The sequence below is a fragment of the Bufo gargarizans genome, chromosome 1, assembly GCF_014858855.1.
Source record: "Bufo gargarizans isolate SCDJY-AF-19 chromosome 1, ASM1485885v1, whole genome shotgun sequence".
Taxonomy (NCBI): Eukaryota; Metazoa; Chordata; class Amphibia; order Anura; family Bufonidae; genus Bufo; species Bufo gargarizans.
In genome coordinates, this window is record NC_058080.1 from 496,014,251 (window position 1) to 496,031,653 (window position 17,403).

At 44.9% G+C, this 17,403-nt stretch overlaps 1 protein-coding gene across 1 annotated transcript in view; it reads left to right on the forward strand.

Moving 5' to 3' along the window:
• The window catches only part of CEBPE (CCAAT enhancer binding protein epsilon), a 28,610-nt gene extending 13,462 nt beyond the window's left edge, over positions 1-15,148 (forward strand). The window contains exon 3 of the mRNA XM_044288031.1: positions 13,992-15,148. Within this exon, the coding sequence (XP_044143966.1) occupies positions 13,992-14,306 (315 nt within the window). The 3' untranslated portion in view covers positions 14,307-15,148. The remainder of the gene's footprint in view (positions 1-13,991) is intronic.
• The last annotated feature ends 2,255 nt before the right edge of the window (positions 15,149-17,403 follow it).

Sequence of the window (17,403 nt, forward strand, 5' to 3'; positions counted from 1 at the left end):
AAAGCCTACATCAGGGTGAAGCTGTCACACCAAGTGCATTTAACCAGCAATAGTCTGTTTATTTTTTGGCCATATCCCAGTCTAATTCTGTCACTAAATCCATACCGGTCACCCAGCGCCTAAATACTAGGCCTCAAATTTATATCCAGCTAAATCTGTCCCTAGTGCTGTAGCTGGGCGAGTTATTTAGTGTCCGTTCAAGCACATTTCTTGTTCTGGGTTGAAATACAATTCCCAATTTAGCAATTTCATAATTTAGTGGTTCCTGCTATATCAGAGCTATTTGAAATCTATCCCAAAAAGGGTATATAATATTGAAGGTGCACATTGGGTCATTCAGAATAACTTCACACACACCCGCTACTGTGTATTTCCAAGTCTAATTCTGTCACTAAACCCATACCTGTCACCCAGCGCCTAAATACTAGGCCTCAAATTTAAATCCCTCTAAATCTCTCGTTACCGCTGTACTGTTGTTGCTGGGCAAGATATTTAGTGTCCGTCAAAGCACATTTTTTGTTCTGGGTTGAAGTACAATTCCCAATTTAGCAATTTCATAATTTAGTGGTTCCTGCTATATCAGAGCTATTTGGAATCTATCCCTAAAAGGGTATATAATATTGAAGGTGCACATTGGGTCATTCAGAATAACTTCACACACACCCGCTACTGTGTATTTCCAAGTCTAATTCTGTCACTAAACCCATACCTGTCACCCAGCGCCTAAATACTAGGCCTCAAATTTAAATCCCTCTAAATCTCTCGTTACCGCTGTACTGTTGTTGCTGGGCAAGATATTTAGTGTCCGTCAAAGCACATTTTTTGTTCTGGGTTGAAGTACAATTCCCAATTTAGCAATTTCATAATTTAGTGGTTTCTGCTATATCAGAGCTATTTGAAATCTATCCCTAAAAGGGTATATAATATTGAAGGTGCACATTGGGTCATTCAGAATAACTTCACACACACACGCTTCTGTGCATTTCCAAGTCTAATTCTGTCACTAAACCCATACCTGTCACCCAGCGCCTAAATACTAGGCCTCAAATTTAAATCCCTCTAAATCTCTCGTTACCGCTGTACTGTTGTTGCTGGGCAAGATATTTAGTGTCCGTCAAAGCACATTTTTTGTTCTGGGTTGAAGTACAATTCCCAATTTAGCAATTTCATAATTTAGTGGTTTCTGCTATATCAGAGCTATTTGAAATCTATCCCTAAAAGGGTATATAATATTGAAGGTGCACATTGGGTCATTCAGAATAACTTCACACACACGCTTCTGTGCATTTCCAAGTCTAATTCTGTCACTAAACCCATACCTGTCACCCAGCGCCTAAATACTAGGCCTCAAATTTAAATCCCTCTAAATCTCTCGTTACCGCTGTACTGTTGTTGCTGGGCAAGATATTTAGTGTCCGTCAAAGCACATTTTTTGTTCTGGGTTGAAGTACAATTCCCAATTTAGCAATTTCATAATTTAGTGGTTTCTGCTATATCAGAGCTATTTGAAATCTATCCCTAAAAGGGTATATAATATTGAAGGTGCACATAGGGTCATTCAGAATAACTTCACACACACGCTTCTGTGCATTTCCAAGTCTAATTCTGTCACTAAATCCATACCGGTGACCCAGCGCCTAAATACTAGGCCTCAAATTTAAATCCCTCTAAATCTCTCGTTACCGCTGTCCTGTTGTAGCTGGGAAAGTTATTTAGTGCCCGTCAAAGCACATTTTTTGTTCTGGGTTGAAGTACAATTCCCAATTTAGCAATTTCATAATTTAGTGGTTCCTGCTATATCAGAGCTATTTGAAATCTATCCCAAAAAGGGTATATAATATTCAAGGTGCACATTGGGTCATTCAGAATAACTTCACACACACGCTTCTGTGCATTTCCAAGTCTAATTCTGTCACTAAATCCATACCGGTCACCCAGCGCCTAAATACTAGGCCTCAAATTTAAATCCCTCTAAATCTCTCGTTACCCACCGCTGTACTGTTGTTGCTGGGCAAGATATTTAGTGTCCGTCAAAGCACATTTTTTGTTCTGGGTTGAAGTACAATTCCCAATTTAGCAATTTCATAATTTAGTGGTTTCTGCTATATCAGAGCTATTTGAAATCTATCCCTAAAAGGGTATATAATATTGAAGGTGCACATAGGGTCATTCAGAATAACTTCACACACACGCTTCTGTGCATTTCCAAGTCTAATTCTGTCACTAAATCCATACCGGTGACCCAGCGCCTAAATACTAGGCCTCAAATTTAAATCCCTCTAAATCTCTCGTTACCGCTGTCCTGTTGTAGCTGGGAAAGTTATTTAGTGCCCGTCAAAGCACATTTTTTGTTCTGGGTTGAAGTACAATTCCCAATTTAGCAATTTCATAATTTAGTGGTTCCTGCTATATCAGAGCTATTTGAAATCTATCCCAAAAAGGGTATATAATATTCAAGGTGCACATTGGGTCATTCAGAATAACTTCACACACACGCTTCTGTGCATTTCCAAGTCTAATTCTGTCACTAAATCCATACCGGTCACCCAGCGCCTAAATACTAGGCCTCAAATTTATATCCCGCTGAATTTGAATACAATACATTGGGCCAAATAATATATTTGTTGTTGTGGTGAACCATAACAATGAGAAAAACATCTAGTAAGGGACGCGGACGTGGACATGGTCGTGGTGGTGTTAGTGGACCCTCTGGTGCTGGGAGAGGACGTGGCCGTTCTGCCACATCCACACGTCCTAGTGTACCAACTACCTCAGGTCCCAGTAGCCGCCAGAATTTACAGCGATATATGGTGGGGCCCAATGCCGTTCTAAGGATGGTAAGGCCTGAGCAGGTACAGGCATTAGTCAATTGGGTGGCCGACAGTGGATCCAGCACGTTCACATTATCTCCCACCCAGTCTTCTGCAGAAAGCGCACAGATGGCGCCTGAAAACCAACCCCATCAGTCTGTCACATCACCCCCATGCATACCAGGGAAACTGTCTCAGCCTCAAGTTATGCAGCAGTCTCTTATGCTGTTTGAAGACTCCGCTGGCAGGGTTTCCCAAGGGCATCCACCTAGCCCTTCCCCAGCGGTGAAAGACATAGAATGCACTGACGCACAACCACTTATGTTTCCTGATGATGAGGACATGGGAATACCACCTCAGCATGTCTCTGATGATGACGAAACACAGGTGCCAACTGCTGCGTCTTTCTGCAGTGTGCAGACTGAACAGGAGGTCAGGGATCAAGACTGGGTGGAAGACGATGCAGGGGACGATGAGGTCCTAGACCCCACATGGAATGAAGGTCGTGCCACTGACTTTCACAGTTCGGAGGAAGAGGCAGTGGTGAGACCGAGCCAACAGCGTAGCAAAAGAGGGAGCAGTGGGCAAAAGCAGAACACCCGCCGCCAAGAGACTCCGCCTGCTACTGACCGCCGCCATCTGGGACCGAGCACCCCAAAGGCAGCTTCAAGGAGTTCCCTGGCATGGCACTTCTTCAAACAATGTGCTGACGACAAGACCCGAGTGGTTTGCACGCTGTGCCATCAGAGCCTGAAGCGAGGCATTAACGTTCTGAACCTGAGCACAACCTGCATGACCAGGCACCTGCATGCAAAGCATGAACTGCAGTGGAGTAAACACCTTAAAACCAAGGAAGTCACTCAGGCTCCCCCTGCTACCTCTTCTGCTGCTGCCGCCTCGGCCTATTCTGCTGCTGCCGCCTCGGCCTCTTCCTCCGCCTCTGGAGGAACGTTGGCACCTGCCGCCCAGCAAACAGGGGATGTACCACCAACACCACCACCACCACCTCCGTCACCAAGCGTCTCAACCATGTCACACGCCAGCGTTCAGCTCTCCATCTCACAAACATTTGATAGAAAGCGTAAATTCCCACCTAGCCACCCTCGATCCCTGGCCCTGAATGCCAGCATTTCTAAACTACTGGCCTATGAAATGCTGTCATTTAGGCTGGTGGACACAGACAGCTTCAAACAGCTCATGTCGCTTGCTGTCCCACAGTATGTTGTTCCCAGCCGGCACTACTTCTCCAAGAGAGCCGTGCCTTCCCTGCACAACCAAGTATCCGATAAAATCAAGTGTGCACTGCGCAACGCCATCTGTAGCAAGGTCCACCTAACCACAGATACGTGGACCAGTAAGCACGGCCAGGGACGCTATATCTCCCTAACTGCACACTGGGTAAATGTAGTGGCAGCTGGGCCCCAGGCGGAGAGCTGTTTGGCGCACGTCCTGCCGCCGCCAAGGATCGCAGGGCAACATTCTTTGCCTCCTGTTGCCACCTCCTCCTTCTCGGCTTCCTCCTCCTCTTCTTCCACCTGCTCATCCAGTCAGCCACACACCTTCACCACCAACTTCAGCACAGCCCGGGGTAAACGTCAGCAGGCCATTCTGAAACTCATATGTTTGGGGGACAGGCCCCACACCGCACAGGAGTTGTGGCGGGGTATTGAACAACAGACCGACGAGTGGTTGCTGCCGGTGAGCCTCAAGCCCGGCCTGGTGGTGTGTGATAATGGGCGAAATCTCGTTGCAGCTCTGGGACTAGCCAATTTGACGCACATCCCTTGCTTGGCGCATGTGCTGAATTTGGTGGTGCAGAAGTTCATTCACAACTACCCCGACATGTCAGAGCTGCTGCATAAAGTGCGGGCCGTCTGTTCGCGCTTCCGGCGTTCACATCCTGCCGCTGCTCGCCTGTCTGCGCTACAGCGTAACTTCGGCCTTCCCGCTCACCGCCTCATATGCGACGTGCCCACCAGGTGGAACTCCACCTTGCACATGCTGGACAGACTGTGCGAGCAGCAGCAGGCCATAGTGGAGTTTCAGCTGCAGCACGCACGGGTCAGTCGCACTACAGAACAGCACCACTTCACCACCAATGACTGGGCCTCCATGCGAGACCTGTGTGCCCTGTTGCGCTGTTTCGAGTACTCCACCAACATGGCCAGTGGCGATGACACCGTTATCAGCGTTACAATACCACTTCTATGTCTCCTTGAGAAAACACTTAGGGCGATGATGGAACAGGAGGTGGCCCAGGAGGAGGAGGAGGAGGAGGAGGAAGAGGGGTCATTTTTAGCACTTTCAGGCCAGTCTCTTCGAAGTGACTCAGAGGGAGGTTTTTTGCAACAGCAGAGGCCAGGTACAAATGTGGCCAGCCAGGGCCCACTACTGGAGGACGAGGAGGACGAGGATGAGGAGGAGGTGGAGGAGGATGAGGATGAAGCATGGTCACAGCGGGGTGGCACCCAACGCAGCTCGGGTCCATCACTGGTGCGTGGCTGGGGGGAAAGGCAGGACGATGACGATACGCCTCCCACAGAGGACAGCTTGTCCTTACCCCTGGGCAGCCTGGCACACATGAGCGACTACATGCTGCAGTGCCTGCGCAACGACAGCAGAGTTGCCCACATTTTAACCTGTGCGGACTACTGGGTTGCCACCCTGCTGGATCCACGCTACAAAGACAATGTGCCCACCTTACTTCCTGCACTGGAGCGTGATAGGAAGATGCGCGAGTACAAGCGCACGTTGGTAGACGCGCTACTGAGAGCATTCCCAAATGTCACAGGGGAACAAGTGGAAGCCCAAGGCCAAGGCAGAGGAGGAGCAAGAGGTCGCCAAGGCAGCTGTGTCACGGCCAGCTCCTCTGAGGGCAGGGTTAGCATGGCAGAGATGTGGAAAACTTTTGTCAACACGCCACAGCTAACTGCACCACCACCTGATACGCAACGTGTTAGCAGGAGGCAACATTTCACTAACATGGTGGAACAGTACGTGTGCACACCCCTCCACGTACTGACTGATGGTTCGGCCCCATTCAACTTCTGGGTCTCTAAATTGTCCACGTGGCCAGAGCTAGCCTTTTATGCCTTGGAGGTGCTGGCCTGCCCGGCAGCCAGCGTTTTGTCTGAACGTGTATTCAGCACGGCAGGGGGCGTCATTACAGACAAACGCAGCCGCCTGTCTACAGCCAATGTGGACAAGCTGACGTTCATAAAAATGAACCAGGCATGGATCCCACAGGACCTGTCCGTCCCTTGTCCAGATTAGACATTAACTACCTCCCCATAACCATATATTATTGGACTCCAGGGCACTTCCTCATTCAATCCTATTTTTATTTTCATTTTACCATTATATTGCGATGCTACCCAAAGTTGAATGAACCTCTCCTCTGCCTGTGTGCTAGGCCTAAATATATGCCAATGGACTGTTGCAGTGGTGGCTGACATGAAGCCTGATTCTCTGCTATGACATGCAGACTAATTCTCTGCTGACATGAAGCCAGATTGTCTGTTACGGGACCTCTCTCCTCTGCCTGGGTGCTGGGCCTAAATTTATGACAATGGACTGTTGCAGTGGTGGCTGACGTGAAGCCTGATTCTCTGCTATGACATGCAGACTGATTCTCTGCTGACATGAAGCCAGATTCTCTGTTACGGGACCTCTCTCCTCTGCCTGTGTGTGTGCTGGGCCTAAATATATGCCAATGGACTGTTGCAGTGGTGGCTGACGTGAAGCCTCATTCTCTGCTATGACATGCAGACTAATTCTCTGCTGACATGAAGACAGATTCTCTGTTACGGGACCTCTCTCCTCTGCCTGGGTGCCGGGGCCTAAATATCTGAGAATGGACTGTTCCAGTGGTGGGTGACGGGAAGCCAGATTCTCTGCTATGGAACCTCTCTCCAATTGATTTTGGTTAATTTTTATTTATTTAATTTTTATTTTAATTCATTTCCCTATCCACATTTGTTTGCAGGGGATTTACCTACATGTTGCTGCCTTTTGCAGCCCTCTAGCTCTTTCCTGGGCTGTTTTACAGCCTTTTTAGTGCCGAAAAGTTCGGGTCCCCATTGACTTCAATGGGGTTCGGGTTCGGGACGAAGTTCGGATCGGGTTCGGATCCCGAACCCGAACATTTCCGGGATGTTCGGCCGAACTTCTCGAACCCGAACATCCAGGTGTTCGCTCAACTCTACTAATGACCTATCCTTAGGAGCTTGGAAAAACCCATTCAAGTTAGATTTCCCTGAAGTGCCTCCACAGGTAAAAGTATGCAATAGTGTCCATTCAAATAAATAGGTGATCTGTTGGATAGGACAGTGTCACGGCCTTTGGTGTGCGCTGTGACACTGTTGCCACGCTTGCAGTTGCCTGTGGCAACGTGTTGCTGCTATACCATGCAGGGGCAGTGTCACAGCCTTTGTTGTGTGCCCTGTGACATGGTTGCCACGCATGCTGTTGCCTGCGGCAACGAGTTGCTTTTTATGCTTGTGTGTGCACTTCCCCTTTTAGTTGTTTCCGCCTTCTGTCTAGTGGTCGTGGGGTTAATGTCTTCCTTGGTGTGGAACTGGGTGTGGTCTCTAGGCTCTATTTATCCTTGTGTTTTGAGCCTGAGATCTAGTTTTTGTCTCTGGCCTTGGTGTGTGTGTTGAAGTGTTGATGTTCCTGGATTCCATCTGTCCAGTCTTAGGGCCATCCTAGTTGAACACCAATGTCACCCCCTTGTTTCTATGTTCTATCCCCTACCCTTACCTGTTGTTGTGTTTGGTGTGGGTTTATGTTATGGGTGTGTGGGGATGTCTTGTTTGGTGTACTATGTCTGGCATGTTTGGTTTTATGCCTGGCATGGTTGCTAGACATCTCCTTGTCTGTCTTTGCCTCCGGAAGGGGGCTCCATTGGTTTCCCGGAGGAGTTAACCCAGGGCTGGTGCAAGGATTTTTTCCACACTAGGCAAAAGCTAATTTTGCCGCCCCTTGACTCCGCCCATTGACCACACCTCTTTACCCACCCCTTTTTCAGCTACCTATTGCATGTAACTATGGTCGTGTACCCTGTGCCAGTCTATGCTCATGTACCCTGTGCCAGTCTGACTATGGTCGCGTACCCTGTGCCAGTCTGACTATGACTATGGTCATGTATATATAATATCCAGCCATTTTCTGCCACCTAGTACCATCCCAGTGATGCCAATCACTCTGCACTGTTCAGCAGGTTGGCACACCAAACACGAGCAGTGCCACCTATTCACTGCCAGGCGCCATTCAGCCACTGTCTGAAATCCTGTGCCACCAGGGCAACATAAAACAGTATGCTGCCTTATGCCCTCTGTCAGTCTGGCACTGTCCTGCACCCTGTACCATTCATAGCCCTTTAGACAGTCTGTGCCACCTATTAGGCCAGTGTTTTCCAACCAGTGTGCCTCCAGCTGTTGCAAAACTACAACTCCCAGCATGCCCGCATAGCCAAAGGCTGTCCAGGCATGCTGGGAGTTGTAGTTTTGCAACAGCTGGAGGCACACTGATTGGGAAACACTGTATTAGGCTCCATGCGCCACTGCTGCACTGCTGGGCACCCTGTGCCAGTCAGAATCTATGGCCCCTAGTCAAGCAGCAGGTGTGCCCTGACCCCTGTACACAAGTGTGTGCCACCCTGCTGCCAGTCACTGTCCTGCAGCCTCTGACACCCTAGTGCAGGTTGTCAGAGTGTGGTTGCCAGGAGTGCTCACCAGGTTCTGCTCCTCGCTGTGCTCCAGGTCCACATTGCCTTGGCTCTTGCCAAGATCATGTGTCTTCGGCGCGTGATCCCGCGAGTCCCACCTCTGGAGGTCACTGGTCTTGTGGGATTGCGTGCCCGAAGTCAGGGCCGGTGCAAGGATTTTTGTCAACACAAGCGAATCTACATTTTGGCGCCCCCCCATCATTTCACATTTCTGCATCTCATGATTCATGTCCATTTCTTGCCCCCCCATGTGCTAATATCATAGTGCCATCCTCTCCCCCTGCCCCCTAATGTGCCAGTATCAAGTGCCTCTCTCCTCCCCCCTCCATGTGCCAGTATCATGGCGCCAATAGCCCCCCCCCCTTCCCCGTGGCAGTAAAGTAACAGTCCGGTATTTTAAAAAAAAAACACTTTCAGAAAAACTCACAACTCACAACGAACTCACAACCTTTCACATCAGAGGCAAGGCATTTACCCACACAGCTATGAAAGCTGTATAGCTAGTTACTTAAAAAATATACAGTATATATATAAGACTTCTACTGTAGGTAACTTTGATACCTAGTGTACATCCATACACATGACAGCTGCCCCAACACACCCAGCTCTGCTACATCCATACACAGTGTACTGGGGCAGTTGTCATGTGTATGGATGTACACTAGGTATCAAAGTTACCTACAGTAGAAGTCTTATTTTTTTTGCCGGCGCCCCCAGGCAGAGTGCGCTCTACCCGGTGGCCTACTCTGCTTATGGGTGGCATCAGCCCTGTGTTAACCTAAAGTTTAGGAGTAGCATTGCCTGGAGCCAGCTTGCATCCGGTGTTCGCAGGAGGTTCCAGGTTGCTTGGTTGTCGTTGTTCCATCTTTGCTGCGGGTGTTTGTTGCCATTCAGTTGCTGCTCTATCTTTCTTCAATCTGTTACTAGGCCACTGGAGACTCTGGTTCGTCTGTGTCCTTGAGGAACCGGTTGTCTCCTATTCCTGACCCCTATGCAAGGGACCGTTAGGGTCAGCAGTATCCAGATTCCAGTGTATGAGCCCTCCCACCTTTAGGGGGAGCTCATATGGTCAGGAGATCAGGGTAAGGATTAGGGCGGCTGTAGGAGGTGACCTGCGCCTTTTCCCTGTGTCCAGGCTTAGTAACAGCCCGTAAAATACGATGGGGAGTTTCCCCCACTCCCCATCGTGACAGACAGGTCCTCCAAATCAAGAGACTTTTTTGCACTTTGGCCAAAAGGAGAAAATCCTAAAGTGGGAATAAAAATTTATTTTCTAAACTAGATAACCCTAGTAATACAACTAAGATTAAAAGCATATCACTGGCCGTTAGTATTAGGGTAAGAGATATGACCATATCTTGTTCCTTTTTAATATCCAGTGGGGTTCATCAGCAATTGGCGAAAAGCTTGTGGACCTCTGCCAATCATCAGTAGCAAATGAAGCCGGCCTGAATTATTCTGTGAAAGTTATTTGCATCTGTTTTGTTGCTTGGAATGCACTAATATTGCAAAATAAGCACATTTCTCAATGTTCATTTGGGGGGAACGTTCACACAGGACAGTTACAGAGTTTACTTATGGACTTCTGCACGAAAAATCCGCATTGAATCACCATACCAGGATAATAAATCTCATCCATGATCTGCAGAATGCGACCAATCGAAAACTGATCTGTGATAAGCAACTAAATTTCTGCTTTTAATTTTTACTGTAGATTAAGCTCCTTTTAATGTAAGGGGTGAAATTCATGGTGGAATCTGCTGTCAATACAAAGGTGAATTTGCAGATTTTTCCAGCCCATGTGGAAATAGCCAAAACCTTTCATGACCAGAGATGCTTTGTGTCTGCATCTAAATTTTAAAATGATGCTTTCTATATGTGAATTTTTTCATCTAAACTTTTTGTTCTGTTTAAAAATATCTATTCATTTTATAGGTCTTATTTAGGGAAAAAGTAATAAAAAGAAAACAGTTTTTGCTCATTTTCTATTGCTATGTCTTAATGGGAGTCTGTCACACACAAATGAGCTTCAAAGTAGGCATACTGGTATATAGGGTAGGGGTCCCAAAACATATCTATACCTTTCTTGTAAAAACCTGATCCTCTAATGCTTCCTTTTATTTGTATGCAAACAAAGGTTCTGTTTAGTGCAAAATTACTCTGCCATAATGCTGCCCAGAGCCTTCCTTGGTTCATGGTCCCTAAAATTTCATAGCCAGTAGTGATGACATAAGGAAACAGGTGCACCAAATGGAGCTACACCTTATTTGCCTAAAAATAAAAAGAAGAATATTTCAGGATTAGAGTAATGGACTTTCATAAGAAAGGAATCATTATATTTCAGGGTACCTGCCCTATATGGTGGTATGCTTACTTTGAAATCGATTTTAGAGGTGATAGACCGAGCCATTTTTCACCCTAAGGACCAGGCCAAATTTTGGAAATCTGACATGTGTCACTTTATGTGGTAATAACTTTGGGATGCTTTAACTTATCCTATACAAAATGTACAGCAAATTTGGAAAAATTCAAAACTTGCAAAATTTACATTTCTCTGCTTTTAAGACAGATAGTGATACCTTTACATTTCCCATATGTCAATTTTATGTTGGCATCACTTTTTTTCATTGTTAAATAAATTACAAGTTTAGATGCAATGTTTTACATTTTTAAGAACATTTCTAAAATCCACTTTTTAAAGGACCAATTCAGTTATGAAGTCATTTTGTGGGGCTTACATAATAGAAACCACCCATAAATTACTCCATTTTAGAAACTACACCCCTCTAGTTATTCAAATATGATTTTGCTAACCCTTTATTTGTTCCACAAGGATTAAAGAAAAATAGATTTTACAGATTTTTAATTTTAATCCATTCTCCTGTAAGACAGCAAGGGTTAACATCAAAACAAAACTCAATATTTATTACCCTGATTCTGCAGTTTACAGAAAAAACCCATATGTGGTCGTAAACCGCTGTCTGGGCACACAGCAGGTCGCAGAAGGGAAGGAGCAACATATGGATTTTGGAGGGCACATTTCACTAGGATAATTTTAAGTTGCAATTGAAACTCCCCAAAAGTGACCCCATTTTGGAAACTATGGAATAAATGTCACAGTTTGATTGGTACTATTTTGGGGTACATATAATTTTTGGTCACTCAATATTACGCTTTTATAAGGCAAGGTAGCCAAAAAATGGCACCATTTTTATTTTTTGTTTTTTACAGGTTCACATGACAGGTTCACATCAGCTGGTTGAAGAGAAGGCCGCGCTCCATGCGAGCGCAACCTTCCTTTTACTGCTTACCTGCTAACTGTCAACATTACAGTGGTAAGCAGGTGTAATTACAAGCCATCCCATTCACTTTAATGGGATGGCTCGTTCATATACAAGAGTTTAGGAACGAGCCGCCCCATAGAACTGAATGGCACGGCTTGTAATTACACCTGCTCACCGCTGTTATGTCGATGATGAGCAAGTAAACAAATAAAGGAACACTGCGATCGCAAGAGCATGGCTTTCTCTTCAACAAGCTGATTGGTGGCGTGCCGGGTGTCAGTCTCCCATCGATCTGATATTGATGATGACCTATCCTGAGAATAGGTCATCAATATTAAAATCCCAGAAAACTCCTTTAGGTTACTTTGTTCTTTTAATAATAAAACTGAATCCTCTAGTTCTGTACACAATCATGTCAATATGTGTACATTGTAAAACTGACATCACTGTAGTGCAGCAAATAAAAATCCTATTTTATTCTTAAGTGCATATCCTTTCATTGGCTTTGAATTCTGCCTCTGTACATGGATGATAAAAAAAATGTATTAGTAAAGGTGCAAAGGTATATAGGGTCTAGGTAGATGAAAATTGTTGAGGTATATAGGGTCTAGGTAGATGAAAATTGTTGGCCGGGGTAATTATTCTATGTTTCAGAAGCGTACATTCTACCTAACAGGAACATACAGTGTTAATGCCTAAGCATCAGTGTTCGTGTCAGGCAGAATTTTAAAAATTGCTGTATGTGGGTTTGGAGAGGTATGAACAATTTTGTGAGGGGGGGGCTTTTTTATTTTATCATGTTTTTTCACTTTTTTAATATGCTATTATATATATATGGATTAGCAGGGAACACATTATCTATGTGTTCTGTACTGTTCCCATAGACAGATCACTGATAACAGTGATCTACCAGTGATCTGTGTACACAGACATGCAGAGAGGACACAGATCACATCTTCCCTGCATGTCCCCAAGACCTTTCAGCCAATGGAATCCCTGTGACATCATTATCAATGTCACAAAGTTCCCTAGAAATGCCCTGAATGCAGAAGCAGCATTTCTGTATTGAGGAACATCACCCTCAACATGAGTTCTATGTTCAGGGTTGTAGTAGGGAAGTAATGATTACTTCAGTTCCCTGTCCCTGTTCTCAGTCAGTGTAATAGCCCAATCCTCCAGATGGCACTGTGTGGAGTGCAACCAGAGGCAACATATAAATTAATGGGCTTCTGGCACAGGAACCATGCCATTAGCACAGGCATCCTGCAAAGAAGCAACAGAGCAAACAGTTTCCCTGCTTTTTTACCCGCAGTGCTGGTCCCCAACGTTTTCTAGTCCAAAAGCCACTTTTAAGTATGAAAAATAGTGTTGAGTGTTAAGTGAATATTAAAAGGAAAAAGCCTACTAAAAGGGTTTCTGGGATTTTCCTATTGATGGCCTATCTTCAGGGTAGACCATCAACATGTGATTGGTGGGCGTCCAACTCTTCCTAGGCCATATAACGTCAAGGTTATCGGTCACATGACCTAGGCGCAGCTCAGTCCCATTTAAGTGAATAGAGCAGAGCTATCCAGTGGACGGTTCTCTGCTTGATAAGCTGTGAGGAGGCTTTGGCACTCACCAGGGCTTCATTATGTGTCATAGCTTCCTCAAGTAGCTCGTTGGTGGGGGTGCCAGGGGTTGGACACCTGCCAATTACATACTGATGACCTATCCTAAGGAAAATATGAGTCATACGGTCTCATAGCAGGTTCTAGTAATATAATAAAATCCCTTGTGTCTCTAGTGCACAAGTATCTGCAGGTGCCAACAGTTCGAGAGCCAACAACAGGGTGGTCAAGAGCAACAGTAGCTCTCAAGTCTTTAACTGGGGAATACTTACCTAAAGTATGAAACAAAAAGATTTTGTCTAGTAACAAGTCTGCATTATTTCATTAACTGAATAAATGCATTTGGTGCCACTGGAATGATCAGCATTCCAGTCATATCACTTGCATTGTACTAAGTGGAGATAACCAACAGTACAGGTTCCCAATAACAACCATATACTCGGAATATAAATTAGACACATGGATTACCTAGCTAAAACCTTGTTATTCACCATATTAATAGAACGATCCACATCTATACATTTATTTCTCTCTCTAACCTTTCTAACTGCATTTCCAGGGTTCTCTCTCTGGGATGATGTCTGCCCCTCCATTGAAAGAACAAAGCCATAAGGGCAAGAAGTCACTGAGTAAAGACAGCCTTGAGTATCGCATGCGTCGTGAAAGAAATAATATTGCTGTTCGCAAAAGCCGTGATAAAGCCAAACGGAGGAACATGGAAACTCAACAGCGGGCTCTAGAATTCATGGCAGAGAATGAGAAGCTACGCAGCCGTATCCAACAGCTGACTCAAGAGCTTGATGCTTTGAGAGGGGTTTTCAGACAAATCCCAGAAGCTGCTGCTTTGGCCAAGTCATCTGGAGCATGCAGCTGAAAATGTACAGTATAAGAAAAGATTGTCCTACAGGAATGGCTCAGATTATACTTCACTCAAAGATTTATGCGTGTGCAAGTGTTAGTCTGGGACTCATGCCATATGACTAGCAACTTTCATGACTTTTGGGGTCTCCAGGTGCCACCATACTTAATTCCCAAGTACATAGTCTATAGATTCCTCTCTTGCAGTCAATTGTACATATATCTGACAAACAAAGGATTAGAGGCCAAGAAATATGGAGAATTGTCTGATGTGATGTCTATAAATAAAAGTAAACCCATATATATAGAAAGATGCGTCTAAATATACAAAAGGAAGCAAACACAAGAAGAAGTGAAACACATTAATGACTTTCTGTGTCTATGCTTCTCTCTCTCTACACTTACGTACATCTTTGCTGGTTCTTAGCATACCTTGCTCTTCCCTGAGGTATATTGTCCATGCTTTATCTCATTATACCTGCATCCACCCTACTGTTATCCCACCTTTTCACTCTGCTTGATCCATCTTTTTCCCCCCTGTCATCTGCTCTCTCTTTCTTTCTCTTTCTCTCTTCATGACCTCTCCCCATCATCTACTTTTCTCTGAAAGTCTGAGGGAAATCTTCCTATTACAACATATTGTTTGCACAAAGTTGGTGACCACAAAGTTAGTTCATCATCCTGTTAGAGGGAGTAGTGGGGGAAATATTATCACGGTGGAGAGAGGCAGAAGATACAGCGGGTGGGAGAATATGACTCAGAATGTGATAGTCTACATCTATCTTTATATGCAATATTTTCATTCTGTATGCAAACTTGTAAGGGCTCTTTCACACGAGCGGTTGCTGTGCGTGGAATCCGCTGCGTGTAAGAGAGCCAAACCCCACTCCGGACAGCAGAGACACGGAGCAGTAACATGATTGATAATGCTCGGTGCCTCTCTGTAATCTTTTTACTACTAAAATCACGGTGACAACTTTATCTCGTGATTTTGTAGTAAAAAGATCACAGAGAGGCACAGAGCATTATCAATCATGTTACTGCTCTGTGTCTCTGCTGTCCGGAGCGGGGCTTGGCTGTCATTCACGCTGCGGATTCCGCGCACGGCATCCGCTCGTGTGAAAGAGCCCTAAATCTGACAACTGTTAATAAATCATACTCACGGCATTGTCAGGTTTTTTATTACATTAGAATTGAAACAATTCAATGTTTGTCATCAGTAAGCTGTTTCAGCTTACTGATGACAAACATTGATTTTCCCAAAATAAGATCATAAAGCCCAATTGCATATACCACAAGTTATAAACCATGGCTGTAAATAACCATTTCCATAATGAAAGAATTTTGATAAATACAAATTTGAAATAGCAGTATGTTTTGTATCTAAATTTTGATAATTGCAAAGATATATGGCAAATAATTAAAATGTTATTAAAATAATTATCATTAACATGAGATATATGCTTTATAACCAATGCAGAGTATCAAGGGATCAAGCAAAACTGTAATCAGAGACAGACCAAGTTAAAATTCATGCAATACAATAAACCAGGATCATTACCGAGATCAGGCAGAGGTTAGGTCAGGTAGTGAAGGGTCAAATCCAGAAGTCAGGGAGAAGTCAGTACATGGACAGGCAAAAAAGCTAATGGCACACCTTTGCAGGACACTAGAGTACTAGAAGTTATTGCTCAGGAACCTTCCCATAAGGGAAGGTGCCTTAGGTATCCCAGAGTGTCCAGCATTGGCTCGGGAAGATTAGGGTGCACACACTGGCCCACTAAGAGCCAGAGGGAGTGCACACACATGCCCTACAGACAGGCCTCGGCCTGTGTGGAGTGGACGAGCAGTGCTACTTTTGCAGATGGGCCTGCCGGGTAGGAGGAGACAGACATCGGCGGGTTCGAACTGCTAGAGTAATGCCACGGCCGTGTCCACCGCAAGGAGTGAAGTGGCAAGGGGCACACAGTGTTGTTAGAATATATGTATGGAGGTACAGAGCACAATCATTTTCTATATGGTTTATGGGTGCCATAAAGGCCATGTTCTGCATGGGACTCAAGTTTAGTAGCAACAGCAACCCCATTTGACATATCTGACCCTATTACAGACACTCTCTGTCATCATTCACATTAGTTGTTGTCCCCAGTAGGGCTCACAAACCATGTCTCCCCATCTCAAATGGCAAGGTCACAAGTACTGCAAGACAACAATGCTAACTACTGAGCCTCCACTGGGAAACGTGTGGCTGCAATATTGACAGATGTGTATTCATATCATATCATGAAGACATCATTCATAGGAGGAGGTGTTATCCAGTTGGGAGGACCTGTCAGCACCTGAATACAACTCATACTAGAAAGAATTGGAGAAGAAAAGAATTTGATATTTTTGCTGTGGTGTGCTCATAACTCTGAGCTACGACTGTTATCTACAGTCCTACTACATAAAACTATAGATAAAACATTGTGATGATAAGCTGTGGCAGATACATCTCTGCAATAAAAGACAATTGTTATATACAAACGTTAACAAAAAAGACAACCGAATAAGAAATGATTCTGTTGAATAGACATATAGTTAAAATAATATGAATGTAGAGGCTAAAGATGGCAATTTCAACTTTGTAAAATAAACGTGAACTATGTGTGTAGAGCAATAATAGTCTGTGGTTTCTTGAGCCCACCAGAGGAAATGATTTTGAAGGTCCACCTGTCATCTCTAAAGAACATTATATGGCTTAGATAGCTAGAAGTAATACTAGTAAGCAATAGACCCAGTGACGTAAGTAGAAATGACCGGGCCCCACAGCATTTTTGAATGGGGCTCCATCCCACGGTAATTTTTTAGCGACCCTTTCCTTTCATGCCACCACCATTGCTGTGGCTAGTAAAGATCGCTCTCTCAGACCAGGTCCGGCAGCTGTTCCATCCGTTTCCTACACTGTCTATACTGTCACTGTATATAATTTCATTGTGTAATACTGTTGAGGGGGCCCTGACCAAATCCTTTAGTCCTCCTCCTCCTTATTAAAGATACTGTATGACGATGATTTGCTGTGAGTTTTTCTCGACTGGAAACTGGCAGGGATAAGGTATTGACACAGTTTTAAC